Source organism: Cetorhinus maximus, chromosome 16 (assembly GCF_964194155.1).
Source record: "Cetorhinus maximus chromosome 16, sCetMax3.hap1.1, whole genome shotgun sequence".
Taxonomy (NCBI): domain Eukaryota; kingdom Metazoa; phylum Chordata; class Chondrichthyes; order Lamniformes; family Cetorhinidae; genus Cetorhinus; species Cetorhinus maximus.
This window is the reverse complement of record NC_135894.1, coordinates 31,006,925-31,020,896: the sequence shown is the minus strand read 5'-3', so window position 1 is coordinate 31,020,896 and position 13,972 is coordinate 31,006,925. Positions and strand designations below refer to the sequence as shown.

At 44.2% G+C, this 13,972-nt stretch overlaps 1 protein-coding gene across 1 annotated transcript in view; it reads left to right on the top strand.

Annotated features, from left to right (window-relative positions):
* dgkh (diacylglycerol kinase, eta) overlaps nt 1-13,972 on the top strand; it is a 675,016-nt gene extending 661,044 nt beyond the window's left edge. The window contains 1 exon segment of the mRNA XM_078559610.1: nt 10,322-13,972. Coding sequence (XP_078415736.1) covers nt 10,322-10,411 — 90 coding nt within the window. The 3' untranslated portion in view covers nt 10,412-13,972.

Below are 13,972 nucleotides of genomic sequence, written 5' to 3'. Positions count from 1 at the left end.
GTCCAGTCCATGAGAAGCAGGAGGTGTGTCAGGGATCAAAAGGCAGGATGTCATGAAAGGAGGATATATAGGAACAGGAGGAGGCCATTCAACCCACAAGGCTGTTCGGTCATTCACTTAGATCATAGCTGATTTATATCCCAACTCCATTTACCCTTTAACCATTGTGAACAAAAACCTATTAATCTCAGTTTTGAAATTTTTAATTGACCCCAACCTTAAATACTTTTTACAGGAGAGAGTCCCATATTTCCACTGTAAGAACGAATACTTCCTGTCATGACCCATAATGGCCTTTTTTGATGATTTCCCCCTGTTCTGAACTCTCCACCGGACGAAATAGTTTCTCTCCATTTGTCATATACATTCGTTTAATCATCTTAACTGAATTATATCACCCCTTAATCTTCTATACAAAGTAAGGTAGAGGATAAGGAGAAGCTGTGGAGAGATTTGAACACTAGCAGTGAGTACCTTACAGTTGACATGCTCAAGCACAGAGCACTTGAAGAGGGTGATGCAAGCATGAGGACATGTGCTACTGTGGAGAAGCCAGCAAAGGGGGGCATTAAAAAGTCAAGCTTTGAGGTAATGAAGGGGTCATGTAGGATTTTGACAAGAGAAGGGGAGATTGGTACATTTGAAAGTGAGCAATAGTGCAGAGATAAAAGAAAGCAGTTGTGTTAAGGGGATAAATGTGGAAGAGGAGACTGAGCATGACAAGGTTCGGCCTCAGTTTAAGATGGCAATTAAGGAGGTTGAAGGTTGAGGCCAGAAGTATTGAAGAGCCTGCTCCCTTACAGGCGCCAAAGAGCCTTCTCCCTTACAGGCGCCGAAGAGCCTGCTCCCTTACAGGCGCCAAAGAGCTTGCTCCCTTACAGGTGCCGAAGAGCCTGCTCCCTTACAGGCGCCGAAGAGCCTGCTCCCTTACAGGCGCCGAAGAGCCTGCTCCCTTACAGGCGCCGAAGAGCCTGCTCCCTTACAGGCGCCGAAGAGCCTGCTCCCTTACAGGCGCCGAAGAGCCTGCTCCCTTACAGGCGCCGAAGAGCCTGCTCCCTTACAGGCGCCGAAGAGCCTGCTCCCTTACAGGCGCCGAAGAGCCTGCTCCCTTACAGGCGCCGAAGAGCCTGCTCCCTTACAGGCGCCGAAGAGACTGCTCCCTTACAGGCGCCGAAGAGACTGCTCTCTTACAGGCGCCGAAGAGCCTGCTCTCTTACAGGCGCCGAAGAGACTGCTCCCTTACAGGCGCCGAAGAGACTGCTCTCTTACAGGCGCCGAAGAGACTGCTCTCTTACAGGCGCCGAAGAGCCTGCTCTCTTACAGGCGCCAAAGAGCCTGCTCCCTTACAGGCGCCAAAAGAGACTGCTCCCTTACAGGCGCCGAAGAGCCTGCTCCCTTACAGGCGCCGAAGAGCCTGCTCCCTTACAGGCGCCGAAGAGCCTGCTCCCTTACAGGCGCCGAAGAGCCTGCTCTCAGTCTTGCTGAAATTCACCTGGGGTGAGCTCTCTTTCATTATATCGGACGGACATTTTGAGATTTAAGATGGCAATTAAGGAGGTTGAAGGTTGAGGCCAGAAGTATTGAAGAGCCTGCTCCCTTACAGGCGCCGAAGAGCCTGCTCCCTTACAGGCGCCGAAGAGCCTGCTCCCTTACAGGCGCCGAAGAGCCTGCTCCCTTACAGGCGCCGAAGAGCCTGCTCCCTTACAGGCGCCAAAGAGCCTTCTCCCTTACAGGCGCCGAAGAGCCTGCTCCCTTACAGGCGCCGAAGAGCCTGCTCCCTTACAGGTGCCAAAGAGACTGCTCCCTTACAGGCGCCGAAGAGCATGCTGTCTTACAGGCGCCGAATAGCCTGCTCCCTTACAGGCGCCGAAGAGACTGCTCCCTTACAGGCGCCGAAGAGACTGCTCCCTTACAGGCGCCGAAGAGACTGCTCCCTTACAGGCGCCGAAGAGGCTGCTCCCTTACAGGCGCCGAAGAGGCTGCTCCCTTACAGGCGCCGAAGAGCCTGCTCCCTTACAGGCGCCGAAGAGCCTTCTCCCTTACAGGCGCCGAAGAGCCTGCTCCCTTACAGGCGCCGAAGAGCCTGCTCCCTTACAGGTGCCAAAGAGACTGCTCCCTTACAGGCGCCGAAGAGCATGCTGTCTTACAGGCGCCGAATAGCCTGCTCCCTTACAGGCGCCGAAGAGACTGCTCCCTTACAGGCGCCGAAGAGACTGCTCCCTTACAGGCGCCGAAGAGACTGCTCCCTTACAGGCGCCGAAGAGGCTGCTCCCTTACAGGCGCCGAAGAGGCTGCTCCCTTACAGGCGCCGAAGAGACTGCTCCCTTACAGGCGCCGAAGAGACTGCACTGTTACAGGCGCCGAAGAGACTGCTCTCTTACAGGCGCCGAAGAGCCTGCTCTCTTACAGGCGCCGAAGAGACTGCTCTCTTACAGGCGCCGAAGAGACTGCTCCCTTACAGGCGCCGAAGAGCCTGCTCCCTTACAGGCGCCGAAGAGCCTGCTCCCTTACAGGCGCCGAAGAGCCTGCTCCCTTACAGGCGCCGAAGAGCCTGCTCCCTTACAGGCGCCGAAGAGACTGCTCCCTTACAGGCGCCGAAGAGACTGCTCCCTTACAGGCGCCGAAGAGACTGCTCCCTTACAGGCGCCGAAGAGACTGCTCTCTTACAGGCGCCGAAGAGACTGCTCTCTTACAGGCGCCGAAGAGACTGCTCTCTTACAGGCGCCGAAGAGACTGCTCTCTTACAGGCGCCGAAGAGCCTGCTCTCTTACAGGCGCCAAAAGAGACTGCTCCCTTACAGGCGCCAAAAGAGACTGCTCCCTTACAGGCGCCAAAGGAGCCTGCTCCCTTACAGGCGCCGAAGAGCCTGCTCCCTTACAGGCGCCGAAGAGCCTGCTCCCTTACAGGCGCCGAAGAGCCTGCTCCCTTACAGGCGCCGAAGAGCCTGCTCCCTTACAGGCGCCGAAGAGCCTGCTCCCTTACAGGCGCCGAAGAGCCTGCTCCCTTACAGGCGCCGAAGAGCCTGCTCCCTTACAGGCGCCGAAGAGCCTTCTCTCTTACAGGCGCCGAAGAGCCTGCTCTCAGTCTTGCTGAAATTCACCTGGGGTGAGCTCTCTTTCATTATATCGGACGGACATTTTGAGATTTTGGCAGCAACCTTGAGGTCACTGGAGGAGATAACCAAATAGAGGTCACAGGTTGTCATCAACATCCACGTGAGTACTGACCCCATTTTACCAGAGAAGGCCACTGGAAGATAATAAGGGGATAGTAAAGTCAAAGGGACCAAAGTTGGATCTGTGAGATCCACATAAGCTGTCTGTATAAGTAGGTGAGAAGCCACTGGCTGCGATGTGATGCTTGCCTCAAGTTAAAAGAGAACTGTTGTCTCGTGGTGGTCCATAAAGCAGAGGCTCTGGAGGAGGATGAAGTAGCCAATGGTATTGAGATTGGCATAGGGATTGAAGAAGTGGAGTAAAGACAGGAAGCCAAACCCACAAGCAGAAAGACTGTCATTTTTAACTTTGATCAGTGCTGTCTTGCTGGGTGGGTGACTGGGTGAAAGTCAGATCACATTTGAAAAAGTAGTGACGGGCAGCACAGCGCATTCCAATAACTATCCGGTTATTGTCACAGAACTTTAGGTTGTGGATAGCTATAGTGTTCTTGTTATGTCAGAAATATATTCAAATATTCAAAGACTCTGCTTCCACTGCCTTTTGAGAAAGAGAGTTCCAAAAACTCACAACCTTCAGAAAAAAAAATTCTCCTCTTCTCTGTCCTAAATGGGCAACCCTTTATTTTTAAACAGTTATCCTTAGTCCTAGATTCTCCCACAAAAGGAAGTATAATCTCCACATCGACCCTGTCAAGACCCTTCAGGGGCTTATATGTTTCAATCAAGTCACTTCTTACTCTTCTAAACTCCAGCAGATACAGTCCGATCTTTCCTCATAAGATAACCCACGCAATTCAGGTATTAATTTAGTAAGTCTTCTCTGAACTGCTTCCAACATATTTACATCCTTCCTTAAATAAGGAGACCAATACTGTACACAGTACTCCAGGCGTGGTCTTACAAATGTCCTGTATAACTAAAGCATAACCTTGCGATTCATGCACTAAGATACCCAGATGTCTCTGCATCTCAGAGCTCCGTAATCTTTCACCATTTAGATAATATGCTTTTTTATTCTTCCTGCCAAAATGGACAATTTCACATTTTCCCACATTATAGTCCATTTGCCAGATCTTTGCCCACAAACTCAACCTATCTACATCCCTCTGCCAACTTCTTATGTCCTCTTCACAATTTACTTTCCTACCTATCTTTGTGTCATCAGTAAATTCAGCAACCTTTCCTTTGGTCCCTTCATCCAAGTCATTTACATAAATTGTAAAAAGTTGAGGCCCCAGCACTGATCCCTGTGGCACACCACTCATTACATCTTGCTAACCAGAAAAAGACCCATTTATGCCAACTCTCTGTTTTGTGTTGGCTAGCCAAACTTCTATCCATGCAAATAAGTTACCCCCTACACCATGAGCTTTTATTTTTCACAATAATCTTTGAAGTGGCACCTTATCAAATGCCTTCTGAAAATCTAAATACAGCACATCCACAGCATTCTTCAAAGAACTCCAATACATTGGTTAAACATGATTTCCCTTTTACAGAACCATGTTGACTCTGCCTGATTACCTTGAATTTATCTAAGTGCCCTGCTATAATATATTTAATAATAGCTTCTAGCATTTTCCCTATGAGAGATGTTAACCTAACTGGCCTGCAGTTTCCTGCTTTCCATCTCTCTCCCTTTTTCAATAAAGGAGTTACATTTGCTATTTTCCAATCTAATAGAACCTTCCCCAAATCTAGGGAATTTTGGAAAATTAAATCTAACGCATAAGTTATCTCACTAGCCACTTCTTTTAAGGCCTTAGGATGAAGTCATCTGGAACCGGAGATTTGTCAACCTGTTGCTCCAACAATTTGCTCAGTACCACCTCCCTAGTGATTGCAATTTTCCCGAGTTTCTCCCTCCCTTCTATTTCCTGATTTACAGCTATTTCTGGGATGTTACTTGTATCCTCAATAGTGAAGATCGATGCAAAACATCAGTTCAATTCATCTGACATCTCCTTATTTTCCATTATTAATTCCCCACTTTCTATAGGACCAGCGCTAACTTTGTTAACTCTTTTCTTTTAAAAATATCTATAGAAACTCTATCTGTCTTAATATTTCTAGCTAGCTTTCTCTTGTACTCTAATTTGTCCTTCCTTATCAATCTTATGGTCATTTTTTGCTTTTTTAATATTCTGTTCAATCTTCTGACCTGCCACCCATCTTTGCGCAATTATGCAACTTTTCTTTAATTTTAATACTTTCTTTATTTTTTTTAGTTAACCACAGATGGTGGATCCTTCCCTTGGAATTTTTCTTTCTCGTTGGAATGGATCTATTCTGTGTATTCTGAAATATCTCCTTAAATATCTGCCACTGCATCTCTGTTGACCTATCCCTCAACCTAATTTGCCAGTTCAGTTTAGCTAGCTCTGCTTTCATGCCCTCATAATTGCCTTTATTTAAGTTTAAAATACTAGTCTTGGACCCACTCGTCTCTCCCTCAAAATGAATGTAAAATTCAATCCTATTATGTTCGCTGCTACCTAGGGGTGCCTTCACTATGAGGGCAGTAATTAACCCTATCTCATTGCACAATACCAGGTCTAGTATAGCCTGCTTTCTGGTTGGTGCCAAAATGTACTGTTCTGAGAAACTATCCTGAAAACATTCTATGAATTCCTCACCTAGGCTACCTTTGCCCATCTAGGATTCCTTTGCCCATCTGATTTTCCCAGTCGATATGTAGATTAAAATCCCCCATGATTGTCGAACATACATATATACGAATTAGGAGCAGGAGTAGGCCACTCGGCCCCTCGAGCCTGCTGTACCTTTCTGACAAGCTCCCATTATCTCTTCCTTTATATCCCATCCTACTGTGTGAGTACTGTTAGGGAGCCTGTACACCACTCCCACAAGTGACTTCATGCCTTTATCATTTGTCATGTCTACCCAAACTGTTTCTACATCCTGGTTTCCTGAACTTAAGTCACCCCTCTGTAATGTACTAATACCATCATTAATTAACAGAGCCACCCCTCCACCTTTTCTTAGCGTCCTGTCCTTCCTAAATGTCATGTATCCTTCAATATTTGGGTCCCAATCAATGTCATCTTGCAGCCATGTCTCTGTAATGCCTAATCAGATTGCACTTATTTATTTCGAGTTGCACTCTCAGTTCATCTGTTTTGTTTCAAATGCTATGTGCATTCAGATACAGAGCCTTTAGTTTTATCCTTTTATTATTTTTGTAACCTCTAGCCTTACTTGCTGATTTACTCTTAGATTAATTATATAGCCCTTCCCATATGACAGTAATCAAGGTAACGTGAGAGTAGTGTTTTTTGTGATTCTGAAAAACACTGCTCAGCAGCTTAGGTAACAGAGTAGGACGTGGTTGTTTGAGATGACAGGTAATGTATTGTACTACAAGATACACACTTTTAGCACCTCTGCAAATATAAAGTTGACGCAGAGGTTATATTAGTTGGTACTGGTTTGTTTAGTACCAGTTGTGTAAATTAAGCATTTTCCCCTTAACAATCATTATCTGCACCCATTTTCACCTCTCCCTTCCTCTCCTGAAGGGTGCTACAGACGGATACAGCCCTGTAGTACCTTGCCAAGCACCCATGTGAAGGTGTTTTCTGGGGGAAGGTGCTGCTGCATCTTATGAACTCCAGCTGTGTTCTCAAGAGCATCATGTTACCTTAGTGTTACCTTCCTGATTGTACAGAGATTCCTATCTCCAATCAAATGGAGCAAGGTTCTTGATTTTCTCTGCAGGGCAAAGTGGATGTCATGTTGGCTCCAACAAAGCAGGAGAGGCTTCATTGATGATGGGGTGTGCACCTCTCACTGGGATGAATGCCTACTCCTGTTCCTATATTCCTAGGTACAGCTTCTTACAGTTATAGGTGGAGATATCTATTGCGTTTTTAATTACCAGGTGAACTCCTCAGCATTCTGTTGTAGCTTGTCATATAAATCTGATCTTGGGCCACTGATGTGAGGACTTGGTGCTGTAAGGATGTATGGTAAAGGCTTTTGACTAGGGCCTTACACTTCAATCTCCACAGATTCCATTCAATGATTGGTTCCTTTTTGCTTTTGAGCTACTGAAATCTGACAGCTGGGCTTGCAGGGCTACACAGATTTACACAGGGATAACCAACGTGACCGCCCTACTGGTGTTTATCTTTTTGAAACCATTTTGTCAGCTAAAATCTCGTACATCATTGGCCCTTCTTACTGGACAAGTCATCCCAAAGAAGTAGAGATCCAAGTAGTCCCATACTTCTTGGAAGAGGAGAAGAAGGAAGTGTAGAAATACTCCTTCAAGGAATAGAATGAGAATGAAACTCGGCCCAAAGCCCAATTTGCATTTTTGTAAATAGTTGCATTCCCAGTTGCCTTCTCGCTTTATATGGATTTATATGTTTATATGGATGAGAATCCTAATTCGAGCAGAGTCCCTGTTCTGTATTCAGTGGGTGTATCAATCGCTCAAACGTTCCCTGATTCTCAAAATTTTCCTCACATGGACTTCTCCAGTGGTTTGTTTCACACAGACAGATTCATACTCTAAAACACCCTATAAACTGGACTGGCTTTTCACCTGGGGAACAGGGATAATCTCATCCCAAACAATCCGTTTGAAATATTGTGACTGCAGTGCAGATCTTTGCATAGGAGATGTTTGAATTGGAGACACACCTGCTTGTGGATATTGAGTTTTCCAATGTAACTACAGAGAGAGTTGCTGGTGATTTTTAAAAAAAAACATGGAACTGGAATTTGTTGAAACAATAACAGTGTGTGAATGATGTGTGCTGTTATTTATGCACAAATTGTCCAGCAACTTGTGGCAAGGAAATTTCCGTGAATTACAAATTGCTACATGTTGCTGACCAATTTGTGCTGCTCCATCATTAGCTTTATGGAAACAACATCTCACTCCTCACCCTGAACCTCCCTGTGATTCTCATAATGTTACTACATTCACACATTAGTTGTCCATTAAGCTCGCCATGGAAAGGTAAGCCTAGTAATTAACAGCATATGTGGCCTTTTAACATTGTGGTAACTGTTGCTGACTGTCCATCAACCTTTCTCGCCCAGAAAATGAACAATTAGATTCTCATTCCTTCAGGAACTGAGTTATTTTTGGAGATTTTAAACATGTAAAATTTTAAATTCATAATTTTTCCTTACTTTTTGTGTCTGCCTCTCTCTCTCTCTCCTTTAATCCAATCTTTCTTTCCCTCTCTTTATTTCTCTTTCTGAACCTTTCATTCTAATTCATCCTCCTTCTCAACCATTCCTCTGTTTATTTCTCAATCCTTAAATCTCACTGGTCATGGAGATCCATTGTTGCTCTTGTTCACTGAGGTCCCAGGTGCCCCATTGCCCTCATGGTGCCATTATCAGCTCACACTTCCAGCATGTAATGGAGCAAAAGTTTTTTTGAGCTGAAGCTTGAGATGAACAAGTCTAATGGAATGCACCACAAGATGCCCCAGTCCAGCAAGATTTAGGCCAATGTATTGAGGAAGTGTCTTCATGTGACAGTCATAAAGCTTTGAATAACAACAATTGGAGTAAACAATGTTATGTGGGAATTGCAAATCCATTTGTGCACAAAAATCCTACAAACCACAATCAGATGAATGACCAGTTAATCTTATTTTAGTGAGGAAACAATGCTGACCAGGCCACAAGAGAATTTCCTGCTGTTTTTTGAAGTAATACCCATCTCAACAAGCATATAAGCTTTGGTTTAATTTGAAAGATGGTGCCACTGCTCCCACAGAACAGCACAGGAGTGCCAGCTCAGATTGCCTGCTTCAATCATGCAATGGAGCTTGAACTCTCTGGCTCAGAGGCAAGGGTGTTCCAACTGAGCCAAGCTGACACAATCTGAGTTGCTAGGATGCCATTTGATAAGCAGAGTCTGGAAATTTTCCAAAACATTCTCCAACTTTGGCTCCAAAACTCCACACCCATTTGATCTTTTAGATTTATGCATTGCCATTCAAAGGATCCAAAGAATCTGTTAATGTATCTGGGCAAAGAAGGCCAGCAGTGGTCCAGAGACATCAGCCTACCCCTTCAACATTAGCTTACCATCACTGCCTCCTAAAGTGGGACATCCTGTCCAGTGGTTTTCAGAAAAATGTACCAATCTTGCACTTTAGCCAGGAACCTCACTCAAAAGGAGCTCAGGGTAGGCTCAACAAATGAGCCCCATGCTCCCTTCAACCAAGGCTGCCTGCTGCAAGTGTGGGCTCAGTCAGTTGACCCTGGTGGTTTAGCTGATGAAATGACTGGATGATGTTGCTCAGTGATAGATCCTCATTTCTAAGTCAGAAAGTTGTGCATTCAAGTCCCACTCCAGACAATTTAGCATATATTGCTAGGCTGACACACCAGTGCAGTACTGAGGGAGTGCTGTACTTCCAGCGATGCTGTCTTTTAAATGAGTCATTAAACCAAGATCCTGCCTGCCCTCTGAGGTGGACATAAAAGATTCCATGGCTCTATTTCAAAGAGCAGGGGTGTTCTTGGCCAATATTTATCCTTCAATCAACATCACAAAACCAGATTATCTGGTCATTATTACATTGCTGTTTAAAGGGTCTTGCTGCGTGCAAACTGGCTGCTGCATTTCCTAAATTACAACAGTGGGTACACTTCAACTGCTCATCATTCGTTCTAAAGCACGTTGGGTGAGCCTGATGTGTGACTGTGGTGTTGTAGACATTTCCTCTTTCATTCCCTCTCAAGATTCTGGTGGCGGGAGGGGCGGCTGCTTTCCAACAGGGCAACAAATAGTCGGGACTAAGCGTGCAGGAAGTACTGCTAGACCAGGAAACTAAAGGGTCCAGTCTTCAGAATAATGGAAGAATTCTGAGCCATCAAGGATTTAAGGGTCTTGGAAGGAGACCAATCCAATTGCACCTAGAAGATGAACATGACTGAGGCAGAGTTGAAGAATAGCAGGTCATTTTGATACTGTTCATCAGTTCAAAACTCTTGTTGTTTTCTATAATACTGATATTTTGATCTGACCAACACATACCTCTTTCCTTGTTATTGCATGGCATCAGTGTATGTCTTGGGTTTCTGATGAAAGAGTACATTTCAGTAAAGCTGCGATACAAACGTGTTTATTTCTCTTTGCTCATTCAGGATCTGGGGATAACGAAAGTGGGCCACATGAAGCGAATTCTCCAGGGAATTAAGGACCTCAGCAAGAACACTTCCATGCCAGAAGTGTAGCTGTTCTGGTGCTATCTCAGAAAATAGTGGAACTTTATTCAAACTTCCCCGAGGAGTCTGGTGACATTCTGCAGGCTTTCCGCTTGGTAGGGTTTGTGACCTCGCTGCCGTCACAGGGTGCAATGTTCAGGTGTTTGCTTCAGTTAATATGTTCTTTTTCTAACCTTATACTATCTTGAGTTTTACTGAGGGTTTTGTGCCAACCACAGTTAACCCTCAACAGCCATTTTAGATTGTGTCAACGTGACAAGTCCTAATATGCATCAGTAAACATGGGTTTACATTGAACCACGTAACCCTCCTGGAAACAAGGATGCTGCAAAATGATGAATACAGGTGCAAATTATTTCAGGACTTCCTTCAGCGAGGGCCGTGGATCCAAAAGCGGCTTGTTTTATCGCAATTACATATCAATTTAATGCAGATAATTGCCTTTAATGCTTCAGAAGGCGGAATTGGTTTGTATCCTATACAATATTTGGAGTGGACCCATTATCAGTGTTTCTTGACCCGTGAATACGGTCTGCGGAACATATCACTCAGTGACCAAGGAGTCTAATTCAGACTGATCTAGGAAGCACATGCAGAGTAGCATGCATGCAGATTATACCGCATGGTGTGCCTGCTTGAACTCTTTCTAAGATTGCATGACATATGCCTAATGCTTTTTTTTTTAAACAAAAAACACTTGAACAAGTTTTATATCTGTTTAATAGAGGGTAACTTATTACTGCTGAAGTGTTTGTTAATGAAACATTGTTTCTGCTCCTCTGAGTTATTTTTTGCATGAGCACATTTATTTAACAAGGACTGGTTCACATTAGACAGTAGGTTTGTGCCACCCAATCCAGAGAGGTGCAGCCTACCACTTGCTCGATTGAGGGCTATTTAATGGCTATTTGGCTATTCAGAAACAGGAGGGGCCACGACAGGGTAGCACTCTTCATGAGGATCTCCATGATTGATGTATTTTTTATATAAGATATAATTGTGTATGTCTATGTGTGTGTGCACAGCACATGCACACAGATTTGCTGGCAATACATGATTTTGGAATTTAATGGGCAGGAAAAGCAATTATTGCATGTTTGACCACAGCAGCTGATACAAGCAGTTATCACAAAAAACATAGGGATAACTTGTTTTCTTTTCCCCTCATTTCAAATTAAACAGCAGCTTTTTGGATACCTTGTGAAGCTCCTGGTGAGCTTCCACTGAACAAAAAAGAGAAGATAAAATAATGGAATAGAAAGTTCTTTTTAAAAAAACACTTGTTTTAGTCCTGATAGCCAGTTGGTGAAGGAAGAAACCAGAGCCGGTCTTTACTTGGAATCGATTTATTCACAGGGTGCAACATTACAGGTAAAAACCTCCTAATTTGACTCGCACCCTGCATCAGTATGTATCTCTTTTTATATGTGCTCAAGTAACCATCCAAATCAATGCCCTTCACCTGTATATACTTAATCTCAGTTGATACAATTAATAAAAAGGAGTACTGATTCTACCTGTGCAGATTTCTGCAGTTAGAATCATAGAGAATCATATCACTCAGAAGGAGGCCATCATCCCTGTCCCCACTCTGAAAAAGCTATCCAATTAGTCCCACTGCCATGCTCTTTCCCATAGCCCTGTAATATTTTCCTTTTCATGTATATATCCAATTCCCCTTTGAAGGTTGCTATTGTACGGCTTCCACCACCTTTCCAGGCAATGCGACCCAGATCATAACTCGGTGTATAAAAAAAATTCTCCTTATCACCACCCCTTGACTTTTTGCCAATTATCTTAAATATTTTAAGCATATTAAACTGCCCCACTAGAAGTATCTATTTCTGAGATTATTCATAATCAATTATTGTGTTTATCATCTCCTTTATCTTCATAACTTCTCCCACATGTTTTCCAAAACCTGCAGTGAACACAGCTGTAAAATGCTGATGACAGCCAGCTGTACCATCATCTTTCTAAAAGTCTCCACTCCCTCTATACTGTCCAACTGCTTGTCCAACGTCTGATGTAGAACAAGCTGTAACTTCTTTCTGACAGATGCTAGGACAGCTGAAGCCATTATCTTCATTGCCGTAGTCTTACTGACCCCGTCTCCTCTCCATCACAAAGTCCAGTTCCTTAGTCTCTACCACAGTCCATCTTCTGTTGAAACTTTATCACCTCCAGACTTGACAATTGCTCTCCTGACTGACCACCTATCCTTCACCCTCCATAAACTTCAGCTTATCCAAAATTCTACTTCCCATAACCTATCTGACACCAAGTTTCACTTTGTCATTGCTAACCCAATGCCTAAAATTTAAAATTCCCATCCTTTTGTTTAAATCCTGTCATCGGCCCCCTCACTTCTCCCTGTTTCTGTAACCTTTTCCCAGCTCTACACTACCCTGCCTCCAACTTGGTTCTACTGATTCCAGCCTTTTGCTTATCCGCACCCCCTCAATTTGTCCCACCATGGGCAATTGTACCTTCAACCTACATTCCCATTCTCTGGAATTCCTTTCCTAAATCCCTCCATTTCTTAACTCGTAAATTTCTCCATTAAATCCAAGCCCGTGACTAAGCCAATAGGCCAAGCCTCCTAAAATCTCTCCCTTTAGGCCATTTGTTTTGCATCTTTTCAAAGCACCTTGGGCATTTTTCTATGTTAATAATACAAGTGTTCTTGTTCCTGCTTTTCATATTTTGACAAATGTGCAGCTGTAAGGTCAACTTGCAATATTGGCTTTGGAATTCCATTGAATTTCAATAAGGACAGCAGTTTGTGCTGGGTCCCTGGCTCATGGCGTGGGCCTTGAGGACAAGTTCCAGTTTCTGCCCTCGAGTCTTCAATGTGAACCTGCTTGTCGAGTGGACATTTCTTTGCGACAAGAATAACAAATCCTTATTCTGATATTTGTTGATGTTTTCACGAAGCTTGATTGCATAGTGCTATAACTTTTAAATTATGCAGTTGACCTGCATCACTATATTTAATGATATAAATGTGCTGCTTTCTTGGATTGGTGTTGTACTGATAGAAAATTTATATACAAAGGACATTAGGAAATGGAATCCGGACGAATGTTGATCTGAATTTTGAGTCATTATCCCCATTTGAAGGTCATGTGAAAAATCTCTGCCCACCTAGAATTGAAATTCAAATTCCATTCACTTATACTGCAGTGTTATAAATTGGATCCTGCAGTAAGGTCTCCTTCACAGCTCTACCTTTTTCAGTTCTCAAAGTTTGTTCAGAGAAAGCATGTGTCTGTTTCCCTTTCAATTCCCAGATTCACTTACTATTTAAGGAACCACTTGGTCCTTGCTCTCTAGCTATCACAGCAGGTCTCTTCAAGTGCCAAGCCAGAGATCCTGAAGGAATGTCAGGTTATCCAGCCCCAGTAGAAACTGCCCCCAAATAGCTGATGAAATAGTCGCATAAAGATTTAGCAATACTTGGTGTGGTACCGAAGCTTACAGACAGGGAGAGACCCTGAGTTCCAACCCTGCTGTTTTTGCATTGCAGCTGGAGAGGTGGGTGTGTGGGGAATGGTTCCGTTTTTACAA